Source organism: Tympanuchus pallidicinctus, unplaced genomic scaffold (genome assembly GCF_026119805.1).
Source record: "Tympanuchus pallidicinctus isolate F22 unplaced genomic scaffold, pur_lepc_1.0 scaffold4, whole genome shotgun sequence".
Classification (NCBI taxonomy): Eukaryota; Metazoa; Chordata; class Aves; order Galliformes; family Phasianidae; genus Tympanuchus; species Tympanuchus pallidicinctus.
Genome location: NW_026294758.1, coordinates 1,727,275 through 1,750,020, shown reverse-complemented (window position 1 = coordinate 1,750,020; position 22,746 = coordinate 1,727,275). Strand labels below are relative to the sequence as shown.

General features: G+C 41.9%; 2 protein-coding genes across 2 annotated transcripts; both read left to right on the top strand.

Moving 5' to 3' along the window:
• Positions 1–657: 657 nt before the first annotated feature.
• On the top strand, positions 658–8,303 carry MARVELD2 (MARVEL domain containing 2). The gene is made up of 6 exons (XM_052700629.1): positions 658–1,671; positions 3,447–3,479; positions 4,608–4,747; positions 5,394–5,565; positions 5,937–5,987; positions 6,885–8,303. The coding sequence occupies exons 1-6, from the start codon at positions 667–669 to the stop codon at positions 6,999–7,001; spliced, it is 1,518 nt and encodes a 505-aa protein (XP_052556589.1). The 5' UTR covers positions 658–666; the 3' UTR covers positions 7,002–8,303.
• Positions 8,304–11,660: 3,357 nt separating this feature from the next.
• Positions 11,661–22,024, top strand: GTF2H2 (general transcription factor IIH subunit 2). The gene is made up of 15 exons (XM_052700630.1): positions 11,661–11,914; positions 12,004–12,081; positions 12,557–12,593; positions 13,074–13,160; positions 13,952–14,002; positions 15,149–15,203; positions 15,764–15,869; positions 16,877–16,967; positions 17,089–17,176; positions 17,706–17,813; positions 18,999–19,062; positions 19,832–19,935; positions 20,811–20,913; positions 21,204–21,243; positions 21,608–22,024. The coding sequence occupies exons 1-15, from the start codon at positions 11,859–11,861 to the stop codon at positions 21,725–21,727; spliced, it is 1,188 nt and encodes a 395-aa protein (XP_052556590.1). The 5' UTR covers positions 11,661–11,858; the 3' UTR covers positions 21,728–22,024.
• Positions 22,025–22,746: the final 722 nt, after the last annotated feature.

Sequence of the window (22,746 nt, the reverse complement as noted above, 5' to 3'; positions counted from 1 at the left end):
TAGAAATGGATTTCTTTCCTGAAGTCTATGACTCTTTATGTCCTTTCCCAAAGAAACTGGTGAGCACAAATTTGGATCCAAGCAGACGCTGGGACACTGCTGAGCTGGACAGTAGCTCTAGGTCACAAAGATCACTTGCTGGGATCAAACCTGTTAATAAAGCCTTGGTTTTTAAGGTGGAGGATCCCTGCAGGCGTTCAAGGCCAGACTGGATGTGGCTCTGGGCAGCCCGGTCTGGCGCTTGGTGACCTGCACGTAGCAGGGAGTTGGAACTGGATGAGCACTGTGCTCCTTTGCAACCCTGGCCATTCTATGATTCTGTGATTCTATGATTTGAACGTATGAACAGAGGTGCTAGAAAGATTAACGAGTCCAAATTAAGCGAGAAGCACGAGACTGCAATACAGTTCCCTACCCCTAACCCTTCCAGCCCTTGTTCAATTTGTTGCTTCAACTTAAAGTAAGCCCTAAGCACCGCAGATCAGGTCGGCAGCCCTTCCCCGCCGCTCCGAAGCCGCCCAGTACCACAGCGCTCGGCCGGCGCAGGCGCAGTGCGCGCGGCAGTGCCGGCGTTCCCGCGCGGATGGCGGCGCCGCATCACGCAGGTGCGGCCGGGTGGGGCGGCGCGGCGCAGGTGCGGCGGGGAGGGCCGTTCCGCCGCGGGTCATGTCGCGGAGCGCCGCGTCGTCGCCCTCCGGGGCCGGGGCCGCCGCCCCCCTCCCGCCGCCTCCGCTGCCGCTGCAGCCGCCCTTCGGTCCGGACGCGGGTCCCGGAGGCGGACGAGCCGAGCTGAAGCCGGTGCGGCGCTTCATCCCCGACTCGTGGAAGAACTTCTTCAAGGGGAAGCGCGGCCGCGGCTCGGGCTGGGACGGAGCGACGTCCGACGTCGGGTTCGTGTCGGACGGGACACCGTGCTCGCCGCCCGCCTCTCCCGGCCCGCCGCGGGCGCGGCCCGGCCGCTCCGCAGAGCGGTGCGAGGGGTCGGGCGGCAGCTGCCGCTCGCTGGAGGCCGAGGCCATGCTGCGCGGGGACTCGTCGGGCGCGCCCACTGGCATGACGTACGAGGAGCAGGTGGAGGCCTACCGGCAGCGCTACGCCTACATGAAGTCCTGGGCCGGGCTGCTGCGGCTGCTCGGCGTGGCCGAGCTGCTGCTGGGCGCCGCCGTCTTCGCCTGCGTGACCGCCTACGTGCACAAGGACAACGAGTGGTACAACGCCTTCGGCTACTCGCAGCCCTACGGCTACGACGCTTCCTACGGCGGCTATTACTACAGCGGGCCCAAAACGGCCTTCGTGCTGGTGGTGGCCGGCGTGGCGTGGATCGTCACCATCGTGCTGCTGGTGCTCGGCATGTCCATGTACTACCGCACCATCCTCCTCGACTCCAGCTGGTGGCCGCTGACCGAGTTTGGCATTAACGTGGCCATGTTCCTTCTGTACATGTCCGCCGGCATCGTGTACGTCAACGACGTCAACCGAGGGGGACTCTGCTATTACCAGCTGTTCAAGACGCCGATGAATGCCTCTTTCTGCCGTGTGGAAGGAGGTCAGACGGCAGCCATCATCTTCCTGTTTGTCACGGTGGTCATCTACCTGATTAGCGCCTTGGTTTCTCTGAAGCTGTGGAGGCACGAAGCAGCCAGGAGGCAGAAGGAGCAGATGGAACGAGAGGTGGGTCGTGGGGGTCCTTTTGGTGGGCACAACTGTAAGGTCTGCTGTATGGCCCTGAGCCTTGACAGAATCACTGGGTGGCCCGGGTGGGAAGGGACCTCAAGGATCATGAAACTTCAACTCCCCTGCCACATGCAGGGCCACCACCCTCCACATTTAGTGCTAGACCAGGCTGCCCAGGGCCGTGTCCAATCTGGCTTTGAACACTTCCAGAGACAGGGCATCACCTTTGGGGCTGAGCCATCAACCTCAGTCACGGACAAATGACAAGTGTTATGAAGATGTGACCCAGAGTCTTTTTGGAAAGGAACAGGTGTTTTTTGGTGGAATACTGCATTCTCTACAGGCATTGTGTGATGAAGTACTTCCGTGTGTGTGTGTGTGTGTGTGTGTGTGTGTGTGTATTCCAAACAAAGGAAAATCCAAATCATGTGCCTGTTGAGGTTTTTAGCAGGGTTGGGCTTAAAGACAACTCATTTGTTTGGAGACCACATTCTCAGCATGTGGACTGCTATTGCGAATGACAGCAAGAATGTAAAATACTGGTTAGCATTTTGAAGTAAAAATCCAAGTGGTTCTTGTCTATTCAGTATTTACTTGTCTAACTGTGTTTACAGTTGTACCAGATAATCACTCAGAGGGTGGTGAGGCACTGGCACAGGCTGCCCAAGGAGGCTGTGGATGCCCCATCCCTGCAGGCATTCAAGGCCAGGCTGGATGTGGCTCTGGGCAGCCTGGGCTGCTGGTTGGCGACCTGCACACAGCAGGGGTTGGAACTGGATGAGCACTGTGCTCCTGTGCAACCCAGGCCATTCTGTGATTCTCTGATAACAACAGTGATGAGAAAGCTGGTGTCTCAGTTCTGTTATTTCATCTTTTCACTTAATCTGTTTTGCGTTGTTGCTGGCCTTGTCCCTACTAAAACCACTCAATACCCACATAGTTAATGATAAACTGTCATAACGCTGCCAACCAGGGCATTTGAAGCCAATTGCATAAAACTTCTTCCATGGGAAAGCGCTCTGAAAAGCTGCTAAAAATCATTAAAAGATAAAAATACACATGTGAAGTTTACAAAAACCTGCCTTAAGTAATTGTTTACCTTAAGTAATTGTCAGCATTTAAATGCAAGAAGCTCCATTCCATCTGCTTTATGGTTGTATTTCTGTTGATTTTCAGCACTTTATTTTAATGTTGGTTTCCTTACCAAGATCTTGCATAGAACTTGAGACTCACTTTTAGGAAAGTGAATTGTAGATGTGTGAGACTAGCTAGTTTTCAGCCGGTTTTTAAATACATCCTGCAAGAATGAAGTGATTTGCCTGTTGCTATTCATGTTATTTTATTCTAGTTACTTAAGAACGTTTTTGAAGTTAACATTTCTATCATATAAACTAGGATCAAGAGAGTGCTGTGCAGAAGAGTAGCTGGTTGGTTACTGGTTAGTTCACCGCTGTGTTTTCTAGGCAATGAGCTAAGCTGCATGAATCACTGGAATATGAAATTTAAAGGTGATTGAGAAGTGGTTGGAGTATTTCCTCCCTGTTCCTTTCGACTGTGCTACTGAACATCTTGTTCTGGGATTTCAAACATCTTAAAAATGCTTGATCTGAAAACATTCTTTTGCTAAATATGTTCATTATTTATTATAAAGACATAAGAATATCTACAGCTTGGCTCAAAATTTATATTAAGTATCTGTGCTTTTTGATTTGCTGTTTAAAATAAAACTTAACGTTCTGTGTGTTTTGTTTTTGTTTTTTTTTTTTTGACAGATGAAAACACAGGTGTCTTTACCAGACAGAAAGGTAGGAAGCAAACTCGTTTTTCTGTTTATTGGTATTCCCAATTGCACGCTCTTTTTTTCTTGTGACTCCTTGTTTTGACTACCTTTTTTCATTAGTTTTTTTTTTCGTTGTTGTTTTCATTGGAAAAGATGAGGTTTAGTTCTGTAGTAGTAATCAGGAGAGCATTCTCTTGCTCACAGGATGTGGAAGAAGACTGTGAAGAGGTTAGTGCTAGTTCATCTTGGTTTTAAGATTTACTGTTGACAGCATGTGCTTTTAGTTTGTTTCATTAATTGATGAGTTCTGTAGTCTTTATCATAGAATTTTGCAGGCATGGTTATAGCAGCAAAGCATCTGCTGCATTACAGGATTTAGGGTTTAATTTTTTCCTTTTGGCTTCCTGTTAAAGTGGAGAGGGGCCAGTGGGAGCTCATTGTTAGGTTTGAGATTTGAGTTTACTGCTGTTATTCTATGACTACTCCAAGACTCTCTTACAAGCTTTGAAATACCAACAAAATAAGGATTCTTGTGCTGCTGCACAGATCTGCAGGTGCACATGCTAAGAAGCTTGGGCAGGATTTTAATGCAGTAGGCGTTGATGATTTCCAGAAAACTTATGGAGTATTTCTTTCAGACTTAAATGTTTCCCTTTAAATACTGTGAGCATCCTGCCACTGTCTTTTCTGTTGCTTACTTCAGTGCTTTGTTTGACATCACTCCTGTATCAAGGATTAAATTGTAGAATTGGAAGTAAGGCTAAAAGGGATTTCTGTAGAACAGGGTGATTCATGTTTATCCACAAATGAAACGGATATCCAGAAAACTTCCATAAACTGTTTTTTAAGATGCGGGGGACAAATCCTTTCAAGACCCAAGTAAGTATTTGACTGTCTCTGGTACAGATATCACGTTCAATGCCAAGAATATTAGAACAAACTGAAGAAAGGTAACCATTTTAAATTCTTAACTGTGCAACTCTTTCCTGATTTTCTAACTATAGTAAAGTATGTAAAGAATGTATGTGATTTACTTATGCTGCTGCTTAGAACTCTTATCTCTGTCTTAACTGCATACTTTACAGAACTTGTGTTTTGCATTTGAATAAAATCTCATTTTAACTGGGACAATATTTTTTCTTTTCAAACGTAGAGTGCTGACAGTGACAACGCACCGAAAGAAGAGGTCACTTACAGGCAGCTTAAATCAGTGGAAAGGAAACCAGAACTACTTAATGGTCATATCCCTGCAGGCCACATTCCTAAACCTATAGTGATGCCAGACTACTTAGCGTAAGTGACTTAAGTTTGTTTATCAAAGTCAGTACTGTTAATTGACTCGTTTTTTTTTCAAGCAGCATTTCTCTTATTCATGTGCTGCAGAAACTTAAAATTCTTTATCAATGCCATAGACACAGTAATATAAATAAGCTGAAACTTAACAAACAAACAACCCTAAAACCCTACCCAACATTGGAACACACTGTTAGAATCTGGCATGTAATTACCAAAGGAACAGAAGATGCAGGCAATATTCATGGGAAATTTCTTAGTTTTTTAGTTCTATAAATTTGTCTAATCTTGTGTGAGTGCTAAATTGATAATATCCCTTTTAAAGGGTAGGCTTTCCACGTTATCCACAATCTGTTTTGATTGTCATTTCCAAGATAGAGTGGGTGGCAACCCTGCCCAGTCTAGAAGGGTTGAAACCAGATGTCCTTTAAGATGTCTCCAACCTAAGTCTGTGATTCTGTGGTGAAGTATAAAATAAATTGATTTATATACTATTTGGCATGTATTTCAGTGGTTCAGATTTGGGACAGCTTCAGCAATTATGAGATGGGCAAACATTACAGAAACACTTTACTGATGTCAAGACTGTGTGCTTGTTGAAGTCTGATGTCTAATACTAGCCACTGAATATTTACTTATTTTAAAGGAAATACCCAGCAATTCAAACAAATGAAATGCGAGACCGGTATAAAGCAGTGTTCAATGATCAGTTTGCCGAGTACAAAGAGCTGTCTGTGGAAGTCCATGCTGTGTTAAAAAAGTTTAATGAGCTGGAAGCGTTGATGAGACAACTTCCTCAACATCCTGGAAGCATATATGTGAGTACCTGTGGAAAAAAAGGGCTGATGGAAAGCGTGCAGCTTCTAACTTTCATTGGTTAATGACTGGTGACATTGGCAGTGGCTCAGTAGGAGAGGGAATTTTTCTCAAATATGCTGTTTCTTATTTGGTCATCCATCTAGAATGCAATGATATTGTATATGTATTTGTATTTTTGTTTGTTTGTTTTTTTCACGTTGTTAGCTTTCTAGTTTGAATAAAGCAAAGTTAACTTGTTTTCACTGTTTCTTAAGTACAGAAAGTACAACTAAAGCCAGAAAAGATTTAATCAGCTGAGAGATTGACTTTTGAGAAGTATTTTGTAGAGTTTATGTGAGTGTGTTTAAACGTGTGTGATATCTCTCCACAGGAGCAGGAAAGGATATCAAAAGTTCTGCAAGAATATGAGAAGAAGAAAAATGTGAGTGTTTTCAGCTTTACATTGCTGATTAATCTAAAGAACAACAAATGAAGTGTAAATAGACAGCACTTCTGATAGAAATTTGCTACCTTGGGGTACCCCTAGCTATTGCAGGGCTTCGTATATATTGTATTTTAAATCTTTGGCAAAAGGGTGATGCCGCCTTCACTGTTCATGCCAATAACCTTTTTTGGAGAGTGCTTCTATTAGCCAGCTGAGGAATAAAATAGTTAAGTATTTCTGTCTTTTAACATTGTCATTTTAAAGGTCTGTTCACTTCTTGGGGTAGAGTTTGTTCACATTCACTAGCTGACGTGGATGTCAGATACATTAACAGAAAGGTAGTCTTACACTTAAAAAGTATTTTTCTTCTTTCTTTTTGGCAGCTTGAAACTTGAGTAGACTTCCAAAAAGTCATTTCCAGCATAATGCAAAGAGTTTCACTTGGTCAGTTTTAAGTGCAGGCAGTAAACGTGTACCTGTGTTCTTTCAAAGCGTCACCCGTTCAAGTAACTGTTCTTTTTAATTAAATTTGAGTTGTGTCCATGTGAACTAACTTCGGTTTCTTTTTTGAAGAGGTATTTATTAGATGTATCAGAACCCATATATTAAATAAAAAGTACGTAGTAGAATGTAGTTTACATTTGCAGGCTTTTTTTAAAAAACTGCTCTCTTTCTTAAATAGCCGCAGTAGTGTATTAAAGCAGGACTTCTTTCTGTAGCCCTCCATGAAGGAAGAAGAAACAGGCAACAACAAGTCATGGTCAAAGAAAAAAAGTATTATTCTGGCAAATAGTTATATGCTGTCCTTAGTCAAGAACATGCTTGATAATAGACTACTGCTGGATAAAACTGAAAGCATAATTATTAATGTAAGAATTTGTGTTTTCTTGGCAGGATCCTGCATTTCTGGAGAAAAAGGAACGTTGTGAATACCTAAAGAATAAGCTTTCTCACATAAAACAGCGAATTCAGGACTATGATAAAGTTATGAACTGGAAAGTACAAATTTAGCAATGCCTTGAGCTTGACTACAATATTTTTCTAGTTTTTAAATCAATAAGTGTATTGTAAAATATTTATTTACTCTCAGATCTGTGTACTTTCAGTGGGGATAACAGCTACCTGATCACTTCATCACTTCACTGTGTGTTGTATGTTACTGATAGGTTTTATGTGCAGGTTCAGTTACAAATCTGTGTAATGAAGTTGTCAGATATGTTTAGAATACCAGTGTTTTATTTGACAAGCTGGGGAGTCCACAAGAGAAGGCAGTTCTAAATACTGCATCAAAAGTGTGCGTGCAAATTCTGTATCAAGGATGCAGATGACGTCAGAATGATATCAGAAGGAGTTGCATTGTTCTCTGTGGCTGGGGTTTGGTAATTTGATCACACTGAGGAGTTTCAGCAGGTAGGAAATGAAGTGTATGAGGTGGCTGTATTTTCAAATACACCGTTGTATGTTAGAAATTACTGGGAGTAAGTTCCTATGTAAGCAGTGATCGTATGCTGTTTTTTGTTTTGTTTTTATGCTCCTCTGTAGAGGTGATGCAACTTAAAAGTGGCCTTAAAAGTGACCATATAAGTGACCTTAGCAGAAGAGTGGCATTGAGTGAGAGTCATGTTTAGTGTTCCACTAGTGTTGCTGTAGACCAGGATGATCTGCATTATTTTGGGGACGTTTTAGTAGGCTTTGACTGGGTTAAAGAAGGAGTACTTCTCTTTGTCAGCAGGGAGCTGGACTTTCCGCTTTAGCTCACTTTAAGATTGTGTAGATGTTGCTGTTTGTGAACTTCTTATTCAGTGCAGTACAATGAAATTAATTCTCAAAATAGAAATTATTAGCATCTTTTATAAGCCGAGGAGTATTTTGTTTTCTGGAGTTTATCTTTATAAATTCAATATAACTTTTCTTCTGTGTTGGGGTTACAGGTTTATATATGCAAATTTTCACATAAGCCAGTGAATTTTCTCTTTTTATACTTTTTCACATCTTTTTAAAAAGCTTTTTACATAGTAAAATTGCTGGAAGCATTGATAGTTTCCTTGTACAGGTTTATATAATTGCAAATGGACTATTTTTTTGAAATGTGTTTTAGTTTCATTAAAAAAACGAAACAACCTAACGATGTTAATCCATTACTTATATAATCATTTCACTGTTAAAAAAAATTGCCCCTGTTGCTCAGTATTGAAAACACATTAATACACCTAACTCTGGGATTTATTTCTGGTTTGATTTTTGAGCTCTTATCGTCATTTATGTTGCAATCTTGAGCTTTTATTCATTTTCATACTTAAAAAATTGACTTTACAGTTTTATCAGCCACTTGTGTGTTTTATACCTGCTGTAGCATACGTATTCTAAAGAACAGGTTTTTCTTTGTAAGCTTCTTGTCCAAGTCCCTTCAATCTAAATTTCCTTTTGCCATATGCTTGGCTTTTTTTGTCAGTGGAAACTCAAGGCTTTGCTTCTGTAGCAGAAGTCTAAGCATAAGGAACTTCTTGTAACATGTTGTAAACAGTTGATGGCTCTGATTTTTTTTATTTTTATTTTTTTGGTGAAATCATAGAATTTTTGGGCTGCAGGAGACTTCTGAAGATCACCAAGTCCACTCCCCTGCCATGGATGGGAACACATTTCATTACATCATGTTAATAAAAGCACCATCCAGCCTGCCCTCGAACACTCTCAGGGATGGAGCATCCACAACTTCTCTGGGCAACCTGCTCTAACCACCCTTCTAGTAAATAATTTGTTCCTCATGTCTGGTCCAACTCTGCTGTGTTCTAGTCTAAAAGAATTATATCTTCTTCTGTCTCTGCAGGTATAAAGTTTTTCTTCCTCTTTTTTTTTAGCCCCCTTTATGTATTGAAACACTATAGTAACATCTCCTTATAGCCTTCTCCAGGCTGAACAACCACAGATTGCAGCCAGTGTCCATTACAGGAGGTGCTCAAGCGCTCTGACCATCTTCACGACCCTCCTCTGGACCTCCTTAACAGCTCTGCATCTTTCTTGTGTGGGAGCTCCCAAACCCAGGTGTGATGTTCTAGGTGAGGTCTCAGAAGGTCAAATAAGAGTGAGACTACAAATTTTCTCAGTGTGCTAGATGTAATAACTTTTAAATACAGCCAAGAATGTACGTACGTATGACTGACTTCTTGGGCTGCAAGCCGAGAACATTGCTGGTTCATAACCAATTTTTCATCAGCCGCTGTCTTCAAGTCCTCTCTACAGGGCTGCTCTCAAACAGTTCTTCCTCACATCTGTGCAGGTATTGGGGATTGCCCCGACCCAGATGCAGCACCTACTGAACTTTGTGAGGTTCACATGGGTGTATTTATTGTGTCATTGTCCCTGCGTGTAGCATCCTTTTCCTCTAGAGCGTCATCTGCAATCTTACTGGGGATGCACTCAATGCCACTGTCATTCATGAAGATGCCTTACGGTGTTGCTCCCTGCACAGACTCATGAAGGACAGCACTTGTTCCTGGTTTCAGTTTGGACTCTGTTGACTCTAACCCCTAGGTCACCCAACAAATACATACCTCTCCAAGTTAGAGGCAAGAGTGTCTGAGGAGAGGAGCCTATCAGGGCCTTTTGAAAGATTCTGTGCCCCCAGTGGACCTTTCTGCCATGAGAACAGTGGGTTGTATTTTCAGCCTCCCTTTGAAAGTGATCTGAGTTTCAGTTTCTGAGAAACTTGCTTCTGGACCTTCAGACAGTATCTGTATAACCTCTGCAGAACTATTGTGCTTCTCTTCCTGCCCATTTTCCAACACAGATTTCGGAGAAATCAAGATTCATGCAATAAGAATTAGTTGCTGTGAGCTTAAACCAATCAAGTGTAGGATAGAAAGGAGAAGTAAATTTAGTGAGAACTAGTGAGAATTGTGAGAAGTGGTCTTTTGATGGTCTTAAAGGAAAAAAGGCAAAGTTACTAGATGATTATTGCCTTGGTCTGTCTGTGCAGTCTCTTCAGTTTCACCTTTATGATCTACCTGGTTGCATGTACATCTAGAAAGTCTGCTCTGTGACCTGAATAGCATGATTGCTGTGCTTAATAAATGGCTCTATGCATTTTTGCACAAATGTCTTATGCCTTGAGATTAATGAATAAGATGGTGTCTAATAAATGTAATCAAGAGTTGGCATAACATAGTATGGTTGGCTAGCTTTAACAACAACGTAGCAACTGCAAGTACTGGTGCTAATGAAATACCTAATGGATTTGGTTTTGAATTTTTAATTTCATAATTCAAAAATTACGATGGGATTTGAAACATGTGAACACTCACAGTTTGCTCTTATGTCAAGCATTCCTGTCTGGAACTTAGGTTCTTTCCCATGACAATAAAAGACATCCCTGTTCTGAAAGAAGCCTTATTTCTACTTTTTTTTTTTTTACTAATCATATTGGCTTATGCCCGTTTTTTCCATTTCAACACTTTATAAATTGGACTTTGTAAGAAAGTCTGGCATGTGACTGCTGGAAACAAATTTTCTTAGAATTAACAATTATTTCTTTTTTTCATCTTCAGTAGTTTTCACTACTTTTGTCTAAATGTCACAGATTTTTCTTGTCTGTAGTTTAACTGAAAATAATTTAGTTTTTCCTACATTTTCCCCACTGTTAATGTTTCTCCTGATATATGCAACAGTGTGAAAGCGCAAAGTTTCCCACTCCTGTTTATGGAAATGTTTCTTATGTTTAAATGTTTTCTTCCTCAGTTCTTGTCTTACTCAGATGCAGAGTGGCACGCCTTAAAAACGGATGCTTGGTGACTTTCCTGTAATTCAAAAGGTCAAACAGTCTTGGCACGTTTCCATTGTGCTCAGCGATGCTGTGATTGCTCTGCTGAGAAGCTGCTTACAGTGACCTTCGCTTTATTGAGGTGCTCTTTGTGTTGATGCTTCTGAAAATCTGGGTGAGCTGAGAGTACCTGCTTGTCTCAGTCCTGAGTAGATTGGATCAAGCTAATGCAGCTAAAACAAGTGTGCCACATCATTTTTAATGATGACAATAAATACAGTGCAAGCTTGCTGTTAAGGGATCAATTAATTAAAACTGAAAGAGCTTGAACTTATATAAATTGTGTAGTTTTTAATGTATTAATGAGTAAACTAATGTTGCAGAGGATCTGGGCGCCAGATACTTGAGATGGGAACAAGAAACAAACGAAATCAAGAGAACATGGGTTTTCAGAGCATTTTGATTCAGTTTCACACATTCCTTTATTACAACTATGTATTTATTACTGATAGGACATACTTTGTTAACAGTATTGGAGTTTTGAGCTCTGCTTGAAAACATCTCTTTTACACTGGTTGTAAAGTATTGCACAGTAAGCGTGCGCATGCTGCATAAAGACGCTTGCTTTTGCTGATGCTTGTTTTGTGTTGATTCCAGATTTTGCAGTTCAGTTAATACTGAAGTAAGACTAGGAGAAACAGTTCTTTCAGAACTGAAGTCCTGGAGAAGAAACGCTCAGGAAGATTTCTGACTGCACGCATGGAGCCTGGAGAAGATTGGCTGCTGTATGCTGGCTGCCTGTTCGTCCGCACGTAGGGTAGTTTGTAAACTGTGCTCAAACGACATGCTTTCATTTCGTACGCTTTACGGAACAGAACTGCGTTTGTTTCTGTAGGAACCCCCTGGCACGTAGCCGCTGGGAGGAACGAAGGGCGCGCGTGGCGGGCGCAACCGGAGTCTAATGACTGCGGCACCGGGAGGGGCCCAGCGGCGCTTCCGGCCCAAGAGGGGGCACTTCCGGCGAGAGGAGGTGCGTGTGCGTGTGTCCGCCGCGCTGCAGCTGTGCCCAACCGCCGGCAGCGGACCGGCTGTGTCGGAGCGGCGCCGCGGCCATGGACGACGAGCCCGAGAGGACTAAGCGCTGGGAAGGAGGCTACGAGAGGACGTGGTAGGTTTTCGTTTCCGTGCCTCGCTTCGCTGTCGGCGCAGGACGAGGAGAGCCTTCAGGTGCTCAGCGGGAATCTCCCTTTTCCGTAGGGAAGTACTGAAGGAAGATGAATCCGGGTCGCTGAAAGCAACCATCGAGGACATCCTCTTCAAGGCGAAGAGGAAAAGGTACGGTGCCGCACCCCAGCCCTGGTCCTGTCGCTGCTGGGCTCGGTGTCCCTTGCGGCGATCCGAGCCGGGCGGCGTGGGTCTGCTTCTAAAACCCGCCGAGAGTTTTTGCGGAGGGCGGAGGTTCTGTGTCACATTGCCCGGAGAACAGCTAGATTAAAAGCCTGGGCTTGCTTTGCTTCAGATTACGTCAAAACAACCAGTGTCATGTGAAATTGTAAAGACGAACCTCCTGGCAAGAACTGTGTGCAGTTCATTGGGTTTTCTTCTGTTTGTTTAAAACGCACACAGTCAGACCGTGATGAAGGGTTGATTGCAGTCTCACCTTTTGCCTTTTCTCAGTGGAAATGCACATCCATGGCTCGTGGGTGCTTTTTATTTGCCAAAGGCCCAATATTGGGTTAGTTCCAGACTTTGTTTCAGCCCCCATTCCTTCACTTGCATCTTACTTGAAACTTTCTGTATGTTTTGTCAGAATCTACGAACACCATGGACAAGTCCGGCTGGGAATGGTACGTCAACATCCTGTGGCCATCCTGAGCACACAGCAGATTCAGCAGAGGTGGCATGCCCAACCTGAAGCAGCTTGTGCTGACTAGATGTGCTTGAGAGCAGAGCTTGCACCTTCTCTCTGTTTTCTGAAGGCAGCAGGGTGGGCTGTGGAGCACCAGTTTGGTGTGTGTGCAGAGTGCACCTCACAGATGCAGCCAGCCAGTGCGTGCTTAACGATGGAGTTTTCTCCGTGTGAGAAATGAATAGCTTTCATGAATTGCAGATTACAGCATTGCTTCATGCAACACCAAGGTCTTCTAATAAAGACATTAAACAGGTGCAGACTATTTGTAGCTGGCCTGCAGAGGAAAAGAGCAGTGAATGTTTTTCAAGATAGATGAATGTTCCATTTCAGAGGTGAAATGGAAAAATGCTAAAACTTGCTCCTTGTGTTAAAGCATAAGCCTGCAGCAGAGTTAATGTTTGTGGTGATAATGCAGATGCGTCACCTTTATGTGGTTGTTGATGGATCAAGAACTATGGAGGACCAAGATTTAAAGCCGAACAGACTGACTTGCACTTTGAAGGTATTTCTGTACTCAAAATTCACTTCTTTATTAACCCGCTCTTTTTCTGTAAATCGCTTCCATTTTGCATTTAAAACAATGGCAGTCTCCTGCAACCAGGTTTCTTACGCAGCCTCATCTCTCCTCTCAGACTTTTTTTCCCTTGTTTCTGTTGCTGACCAATGATTTTCCTGGGGTAGTTTACTTTCCCTTTTTTGAATTGTAAAAGCTGTGTAACTTCAGAATGCGTTGCAGGAGCACTTCTATACAGCAGAGGCAGTGGAAGTCTTCAGCAGTGTAGAAACTAAGGTGCAGTGATGGCAGTGATATTGGATTGAAGAACAGACATTGAACATTACACATTTAACAGCCTTTTGTTCTTGGGACTCTGGTTTGAATAATGATAGGAGTTTGTATTGCTGCTTCAGGTGGTAAACTTCTAACTTGATCTGTCCACGCAGTGTTATTAGTGAAAGATCATATAATACAAAGCATTAAAATCCTGAGTTTTGAAGATTTTTTACAGATTAATGCTTTTTGGTATGTCTTTGAAGTAACATAATACAGAGCTTCAGCATATGAAGTGAATGAAATGAAAGACTGCTAGTGTCTGGTATTGATTTGCATAGGTAGCACTGGAAGAAGAATGGAAGAGCTTGGGCAAAGGGCAACAAATGACAGGGACAGGCTTATTTCCCCCTCCCTTATTTTTTTCATTGAACGAACTGTTTTCCAAATACTGTAGCAGCAAATTATTACACATGGAGCAACACTGTATTTAGTTTTTAACAGTCTCATTTTTTTCCTTCTAGTTACTGGAATATTTTGTTGAAGAATACTTCGACCAAAATCCTATTAGTCAAGTGAGTGGAACCATGCAAGAAACAGCGTCCTGGGCAGATTTTTACCTGTTTGATTCAGCAACAATTGAAGATGTATTAAATACTTCTGTAGTAAATCACAGGATTAGACTGTGTGATTGTTAATAGCACTTAATCAGCACTTTATCATCAAAGATCGCAGCCTGCTGCAGTCCTGCCAGCCTCAAGGGGTTCCCTGCTTAGGATCACTATTGTAGGGCCTCAAGATGATTGACTTGTGTCAGTAATGTTCCATTCTGGCCGCAGTTCAGGTGAGGTCATTCTGGAGCTTTTCAGCCATGATAGAATTTCAGAGTGAAGATTCTGGTAGCTCTTAGATGAGGTCATAAGGCAGGCAGCAGGAATTCCAGGTGTGGTCAGGAAGTTCCTGACTATCCTAACTGCTTGGGCAAAGGCAGAATTCCAGTGCTGGCTTACTCAGATTGCAAAGCCGTGTGGGGGCAGCGCTACCACGACTGCCCTGGGACTGAAATCGCTCCGTCTCTCCACAGAGGGGCAGTGTGGTCACCTTTTGCCTCTGTGCCTATGAATAAAGCGCCTGTGTGTGTGTATTTCTTGCTTTCATGTGCTTTGTCTAATTAACTGAAAATTTAGCTTGTCTTGTGCACATGAGGGAGCCTTTTCTGCAGTGCAGGTTGGCAATTGAAGGCAGCCAGGGTGCTAAGGTTTGAAAGGTGCTGGATGAATGTAGCCTGGCATCCTTCAAACCTTGGTGTACAAACCAGTAGCTAACTAGAAGCATAATAAGAGCTAGTAAAATAGTGATGATGTGTATTAGGTTCAGTGTTTCAGCTGAAGTAGGAGTCCATCCAAGCAGGACTTCCCGCCATCAGTGTTTTCCTCTGACTCTGTCCAGTACTTGTATTTCTTCACTACTATAAGAGACAGTGGTGAGCATTTGAAGTCCTGTTTTCTGTGCTTGTTGTAGGTAGCTGAGATCAGAATGATGGAGGAATCACTTGACTAAAGTCAGATTCACCCCAGTAGTTGTTGGTCGTTACTCCTGATGTAGCATAAAACCAAAAGACAAATCTTTGTGATTACAGGTGTAAAGAAAAGACATAGCAGAGATGTAAATCAGCATATTTTTAAACTCACTAAGTTTTGCTGTTTTGTTTCCCTCTCTAGATGGGCTTAATTGTAACCAAGAGTAAAAGAGCTGAGAAGATGACAGAGCTTTCAGGTAGGGAGGCAGTATCTTTCTTTAAAACTACAGATCTGTGGCAGTGCAGTTAATTTCTCAGCTTTATATCTTCTGGTAGCTGTGCTTTCCTTGATGTTTGGCAAGTTGTTGTGAAGCAAGATTCCTCGGGTTCTTGCTTTCTGTCACCAGCAAGAAACATGTCTTCAGAGATGTGGTTATAAATGCTGTCTCTTTATCCATCTGAAGAGCTGAAGGAATTAGAAGAGTTCCTTGGTGCTTACATAATACTTTGAGGATATCAGGAAATTGAATTCTGTTTCTACTGGAACAGTTTGTGAGACAATTCCCTCTGTGACTGCTTTGTTGGTGTGAAACACTTAATGACACATGATAGTTTTCTGCCTTTTTGGCTTCTTGAAGTTTCTAGGGATGGAATACCTGTGATGTCTAGCTTTCTGCAGAAGGGGATCGCTTCTAAGGGGAAACAAACTTAGAAGTCATGGTTTGGAAATTGTTGCTGCGTTGGTGCACTTCATAACATGTATAGCTTAAATATTACATTTTTTAAACTTCAGCTGAACTGTTTTATTCACTTGCAGGTAACTCAAAAAAGCACATAGCTGCTCTGAAGAAAGCAGTGGATATGAACTGCCAGGGAGAGCCATCTCTGTATAATTCCCTAAATTTGGCCATGCAGACTTTAAAGTTAGTATGTAAATGGGGTTTTGTGTTTTCTCTGTTTCCCATCATCAGGATAATGCTGATAGTAATTTTTTGAAGGGGTGGAGTCAGTATTTGGTTTTTAACAAGTAGTGTCTTGCACTGTGCTGCTGTGAGTCTTCAAAAAGGTGGCTTTGGTTCCTCATACAATGCAAACTGTTAAGGAGTTCCCTTCTAGACTGGTATCATATTCAGTTTTCTAACATAAGGCGTTTCCATTTAGAGATGAGCATCTTGCATCAAGCAACAGCATCTTAAAAAAAAGTGGATGATTTTACATAGTGTATAAATATGATAGCCCCTGCAGTGTGTTTTTAGCAGAGGACTAAAAGAGAGAGCTGAGGAATAATAATGGTAAGAGAACAGGAAAAGAAACCGTACTCAATCACAGTAACCTCACTGAAGTTTTGACAGATGTCAGGAAGGTAAGATTTTGAGGTAGGATAGACTTAAAGATTCTCTATTTTGCTGTGTGTGTCGTTTAGATCAAGAAAGCATTTGGTGAAAATGGCTTAGCAGCTAGTTTTGTTCTGGCAGCATTTCTAGCTCCAAATCATAGTCAGTGTCACAAAATGTATTTCAAAAAGTGCTTCCAGGAGAGTTCTCAATTAAGGAGTGAGAGGAAAGGCTGGAGTTAAAAGCAGATTTTCATCTATAAGAGACTAATTTTAAGAAGTTAGGAAGAGTTACTGCAGTGTTGCTCGTTTGAAGGTGAATTTTACGTGGGATTGTGTGGATAAGGCATGGGGATAACATGAGCATCATCACAGTCAGATCACAGTTGTACAGCTGTGTAGTAAGAGTTAGATACTGGGAAAAATTGGAGTTTGGAAGGAGAAATTCTGAAACTCAGGATGAACTGAGCAAAGTTTTTCAGGATTTTACAGTCAGCTTCCTTTCAGATCATTTCTAATATGAGTGCATTGAAGTCCTCAGGAACATTATTGTGTGTGTTGCTTAGTGTAAAGAAGTAAACTGTGTGCTTTCTTTAGGCATATGCCAGGACATACAAGCAGAGAGGTTTTAATAGTCTTCAGCAGTCTTACAACATGCGATCCAGCCAACATCTATGAGCTAATCAAGGTACAGAGTCAAAGTTTGACCACTAGTTTTAGCCTCCAAGCTGTTAGAAGCTTGGCAACTTCAGTCCTTTCTTTGCTGCTCAGAGTACAAATCTGATCATTCTTTCTTTCTCCATGTGAAGTGTTTGAAAGCAGTTAAGATCAGAGTGTCTGTCATTGGTCTAAGTGCTGAAGTTCGAGTCTGTACAGTGCTGACCCGAGAAACTGGAGGTACGTTGATGAAGGACTGTAATGGCACTGATCAGATGCATCTTAAATCAAAGTTAAATAACTGGTTTGTTATTTTTTTAATGCGTCTTGGTGATAAGGAATAAATTGTTCTAGCAGGAGGTGTAAGGGCTCAACTCTGTGACTGTGAAACAGTGCAGGTAGCTGCATTTTGGAGAGAAGAAATGCATGTCTTAAAACAGGATCCTACATAAAAAAACTGCATGATGTGGAACGTGATACAGCGTGTTAGTATCACTTATTACACCAGTGGTAATTCCTACCCTGTAATTGGTGATGCAGCTGAGGGTTCACCTGTAAGTGAACATTTTATTGTATGAGTGATAAATCTTGTTTTCAGTAGTATTCACAGGGATGTTTTCTTTTTGGATTAAAAAAATACATATTTTTTTGGTACCAAAGATTTTGTTTTTTTTCTTTTTTAATGCAAAATGTTGTTATTTTCTCTTAGTTGGAGAACATTTCTTCTTGCTCAAAATGCATAATATGAGGCATTTCTTTGTCGTGGCAGGAACATACCACGTTATTTTAGATGAAAGTCATTATAAGGAACTGCTGATGCATCATGTTAGTCCTCCACCTGCCAGCTCAAGTTCGGAGTGCTCCCTCATTCGAATGGGTAGGGTATGATTTTGGTGCAAGATCTGCAAACCTTCTGCCTTTTTCTGCCTTTTTCTGCCTTTTTCTGCCTTTTTCTGCCTTTTTCTGCCTTTTTCTGCCTTTTTCTGCCTTTTTCTGCCTTTTTCTGCCTTTTTCTGCCTTTTTCTGCCTTTTTCTGTCATGTGAAAACAAAGCAAATGGTTAGAAGAATAATAAAGGTATTATATGATTTTTAGTGAGTTAGCTTTTGTTTTGTTAAGTATACTTCCAGTCATTGAATGTTGTTCCTACAAAGTAGCAAACTTAAAAGTGCTTATAACAAAGGAGACAAGTTGCTCAACTGCATCTTCAGCAGGTAACAGTGCCTGTGTAGCAGTTGTTGTAATGTTCAGAAAAACGAATGATGAAAAACGGTGTTGTTTCTCCCTCCATATTTACTCCCACAGAAGACAGTTATTATAAGATGGTTTGGCTTTAAGGCTGTTTTGCACATGCTTGTCAGGAAGCACGCCACAGCGGTGCACCTTCAAGCAGGTGGATTAAGTACCTTTTCTTCTCCTGGTGTGTTTCTCAATAAATTTAAGCCTAGAGTTAAATTGGCACAGTACCACTAATGCCACCGATTAGAGCACTGACTTTTCTCTTTCAGCCATCCATTTTCACAGAGGGAATGCCTGCTTTTGTGTGTGTGTGTATGTCTGCATGTGTAAATAAATGAACTGGATACTTGGGATAGGCTGGAACAGAAAGACAAATGCTTTTTAGCCTTCATTAAGTGCTGTAGCATCGTGGCAGATGAGACTGTGCTCAAAAGGAGATTTTACACTTCATGTCTGCGTATTATTTTCCCTGTAGTAGGAGTTGCTGTTCAAGGATACGTTTATGTTGTGCTCCTTCTGATTTCCTACCATTGCACACCATTTTCTTTTAAAGCTTTTCATTCAAAAACTAGCTCCAGTAACTTTCAGGCAATGGGAAGTTTATGGGGAAAAAAGAATATCAGTTATAGGAAATACAGTGAGGGATTTATAGTGGATGCAGGTAGAGACTTTTAGGAAAACTTGTTTCTTGGTAAGACTGTTTTAATTCCCACAGTAGCAAACAAAAGAGATGTTCTGCACGATTTTTGAACTTCTCCACTACCATTAAAACTGAAAGATCATTTTTGTTTAAAATCGATAATAGAAAATGTTTTTCTCTTCAGGTTTTCCTCAGCACACCATTGCTTCCCTTTCTGACCAAGATGCAAAGCCATCCTTCAGCATGGCGTAAGTAGAGCTGATGAGAGTTCAGTGGGCTGAGCAGAACTGAAGGCTGTGCAGTAATATGCATCAAATCTGCTCGTTGGTGAAAATACTGCAGAATAACATGGAAAAGGACTGGGAAGCATGGTGCTGAGACTTCTCAGTGAAAATCTCACTTTTGTTTGCACATCCACTCTATGGCCATAGTCACATCTTTAAAGTACGATTTATAAAATTCACATTAGTTTATTTTCTTGAAGATAGAAAAAGGCTTTTAGATACGTTTATTGATACTGCCAATTTTAAAGACATTTCTTTATTGAAATATTTCTGTCCTTACAGAGAAAAATTGATGATAAAGAAGAGCATTCTCTGTATAAAGCTTTTTTAATTTGCTCACTAACTTGGCTGTAAAAAGATGTTTAGAACTGAAACCTCATTTGCTTAATGTGCTGGACCCTGTAATGAAAAGAATTGTAGTTTTAAGGATGGTAGAAGAGCCTGAGTTTTTAGGACAAACTCTTTGAAAGAGTAAGTACTGACGTGCATCTTAGTACAGAATGTTGTGGGGAAGCAGAAATGTTAGTACAAATGTCCTTAGTAATTTTTTTTCCAAAGGGTATTGACTCCTGTATGTGGGAATATTTGGTCTTTATTTTTGTGGGAATATGTGGTTACTGAATACTTCCATGCACTTGGAAGTGGCGTGTAGAAGCTACTGAAAATTAACTGTTCAGTTACACAGTAACACAGTGTTGTCTCTTAAGCACTTAATTGACTTCCTCTGTTCCAGACAACTGGAAAACAACAGTGAGCCATGTCTTACACTGGATGGGTATTTCTGTCCTCAGTGCAGAGCCAAATACTGTGAACTTCCTGTGGAATGCAAGATCTGTGGTGAGTAACAAGAGCAGGTGAGCACATGCATTATGTGCTAATGATCAGAAGGCTGAGGAGTGTTAAAATACAGCCGTGCTCAGAAATTACAGGCCAGCTCTACTTAGTTTCTGCGTTCTGGAATTTCAGCTTCATGCAAGGGACTTTCAGAACTGCCATTGTAAACCTGTATGATACTGTATACTGTGAATAATCCCTTGTTCGTGTGCCTGTTGCTGAAGTCCTTGTGAGTGCAAAACTGTTACTGGCATCACTGAGCCTAGATGCAGCACGTTTAAGTTTCACAGAACATACGTTTGCAATACTTACATAAAAGAATGTTGTTGCTGTTCTTAATTCCTGGAATTGAGGTCATGATGGAAAAGAAAGGCAGGAACACTGAAAATACTTGCTAACAAGAATATGTTATATATCAAAATGTAACAAGCTGTAGGCATTTTACTGCCTGACATCAGTGCGTAGTACAGGTGTGGTTGTTCACCAGAATGGAACAAGTAACTGCCAAGCTGTGGGAAGGATGGGTTTGTTATGTTAAGGACACTGACAGAGATATTTGCACGGTGCAGGATTTGTTTGCAGTGCTTGTAACTCCTGGTTTACAGACCCTTTGATAGAAGTTGCATTCAGGGAAGCTAAAAGAGTTGGGATGGTGTAGAAGCACAGTGAGAGGGCAGTAAGGAAAGAGGAAACTCTGTCACTGGCTGCCTAAGAGGAGAAACAGGATTTGCAAGACAAAGCCTCTACTGAAGGCTGCCTTCTTCAGTACTTCTGAAGGTTGAGTTAATCCTTCTGACTAGAATTCTGGGCAGAATAAAGGAGTTAGGTGTTTATTAGCTGTCTCTTGTAGTAATATCGCTGTCTTTTTTTTATTTCAGGTCTTACACTAGTGTCTGCACCTCATCTGGCTCGGTCTTACCACCACTTGTTTCCTTTGGATGCCTTTCAGGAAATCCCGCTGGAGGAATATCAGGGAGAACGGTATGAAGTGATACTTGTGATAGTAACTCTACCTTTGATAATACAATTGTTGGGTTTTTTTCCACCTTCCTAGCAGTGGCTTCCATACTGCTAGAGAGGCTGCTAAACATTTGGGGATTTTCAATCACTTCTGGGAAAAAAAGTGTTTGTAATTACATTAGCAGCTATCTGCCTGCTTAGTTAAATACTTGAAATTGTCTTAGAAATGATTAATGTGTGGGATGTGTTTTTTAAATACCATTGTATATTATCTTGTAACTTTTCAATTTAAAAACGCAATTTGTTTTTAGGTATTGTCAAGGCTGCCAAGCAGAAATCAAAGATCAAAATGTAAGTACACTGGAATGTGCATGGAGAGGTGCCACAGGTAGAAGCAGTCAAAGAATGGAACAGTCATAAAAAGTGCTTTGGAGGGGCCGAAAAATAATACTTGCTATACAAGTGTGGGCAAGGATTTCCTGGGCTTACATGGACATGGTTCCACTCTTAAGCACGTGGAAGCAGTGACTCAACCTCAACCCTTTTGACATAGTTGCTCCTTGAAATCCAACTGAATTAAGATTTCTTTTGGATATACATTGCAAGCAATATCTATTCCATCTGTTTTTACTATGTTGATGATGACTGTTGCTCTATTGTAATGTGTTGGTGGGTAATTTTCTTCTGATTTAACTTGGTTTTCTACCTTTTCCAGGTTTACGTGTGCAAAACGTGCAAGAATGCATTTTGTGTGGAGTGTGACATGTTTATTCATGATTCCCTGCACTGCTGTCCTGGCTGCATTCATGAGCACCCTGCTCCTGTATCTGTATGATGTCATCTTTGTTAGAGACTGTTGTATCAGTTTAATTCTTGTGCAAATCTTGTGTGGACTGAAAGCCAGATGTGGCTTTCAGTGAGGCAGCTGAAAACAGGAATGATCACAGAAGAATGAGCACTGGCTTGGAAGCAAATATAACATTTCCTGATGTATTAATAATGTTTTAACTGTTAATCAGATACAGATAATTCAGGAGTATATTTATTTTAAAAGTTCTGAGTTTTTCTGACTTTTGCTGTGGGTTAACATGTACATTTGTAAATGTGGGAGTAATAAAACTACTTTGTATATCAGCGTTAACAAAGATATTGTAGAGCAATTTGTTTAATTTTGTTAATTAATTTGTTCTGATGAATGAAAAGCTCGAGCCAGCAGTGTGCTCTTGCAGCCCAGAAGTATCCTGTGTGGCCAGCAGGGAGAGGAAGGGGATTGTCCCTCTCTGCTCTGTTCTAATGAGGACTCATCCCAAGTGCTGCATCCAGGCAGTGCAGACCTCGGCTGAGGAGCTGTGCTCTAGAGCATGGAGCACAAGCTTTGCCTGCCCATGAACGTTCTGCAGACCACAACCACTGTGCTGTGGAGAAGGGGTAAGACACTCAAGGTGATCGTTGTGTGACCTCACCAAGCATCAGAAGGCCCTGATCTTGTGTATACGTATATAGCAGGACTCGGCTTCTTCACCCACAAGAGGACAGCTGTAGCAAAGCTGCTGAGACAAGACTCACATCATCCCAGCTGCACACACCCAGGGGCAGATCCATTCCAATACCACCTCCCTGGTCCCGGGCTGTGTGATGGGTGATGCTGCTCCCTTCACTGGCACTGCAGCGCAGAAGCTGTCACAAGCTGCAAAGGAGAGCGAGGCTGCTGTCCTTCACAGCAAACCCTCACAGCCCCTGCTCATCTCCAGCTGCTCCAGAGCTGTCCCCACTCTGCTCCCCTCTGCTGCAAGCACACCTTTCAGGGCCCCAGCTGCCAGAGCCGTGCAGGGCTGATGAAGCTGACAGTGCTGT

Excerpts from the sequence above, each read along its gene's own strand:
- MARVELD2 (XM_052700629.1), top strand. The coding sequence starts at position 667 with ATGTCGCGGAGCGCCGCGTCGTCGCCCTCCGGGGCCGGGGCCGCCGCC. Across the intron at positions 4,748-5,393 it reads GTGATGCCAGACTACTTAGC|GAAATACCCAGCAATTCAAA; the intron begins GTAAGTGACTTA and ends CTTATTTTAAAG. Across the intron at positions 5,566-5,936 it reads AACATCCTGGAAGCATATAT|GAGCAGGAAAGGATATCAAA; the intron begins GTGAGTACCTGT and ends ATCTCTCCACAG.
- GTF2H2 (XM_052700630.1), top strand. The coding sequence starts at position 11,859 with ATGGACGACGAGCCCGAGAGGACTAAGCGCTGGGAAGGAGGCTACGAG. Across the intron at positions 19,936-20,810 it reads TGTGGAATGCAAGATCTGTG|GTCTTACACTAGTGTCTGCA; the intron begins GTGAGTAACAAG and ends TTTTTATTTCAG. Across the intron at positions 20,914-21,203 it reads GAGGAATATCAGGGAGAACG|GTATTGTCAAGGCTGCCAAG; the intron begins GTATGAAGTGAT and ends ATTTGTTTTTAG.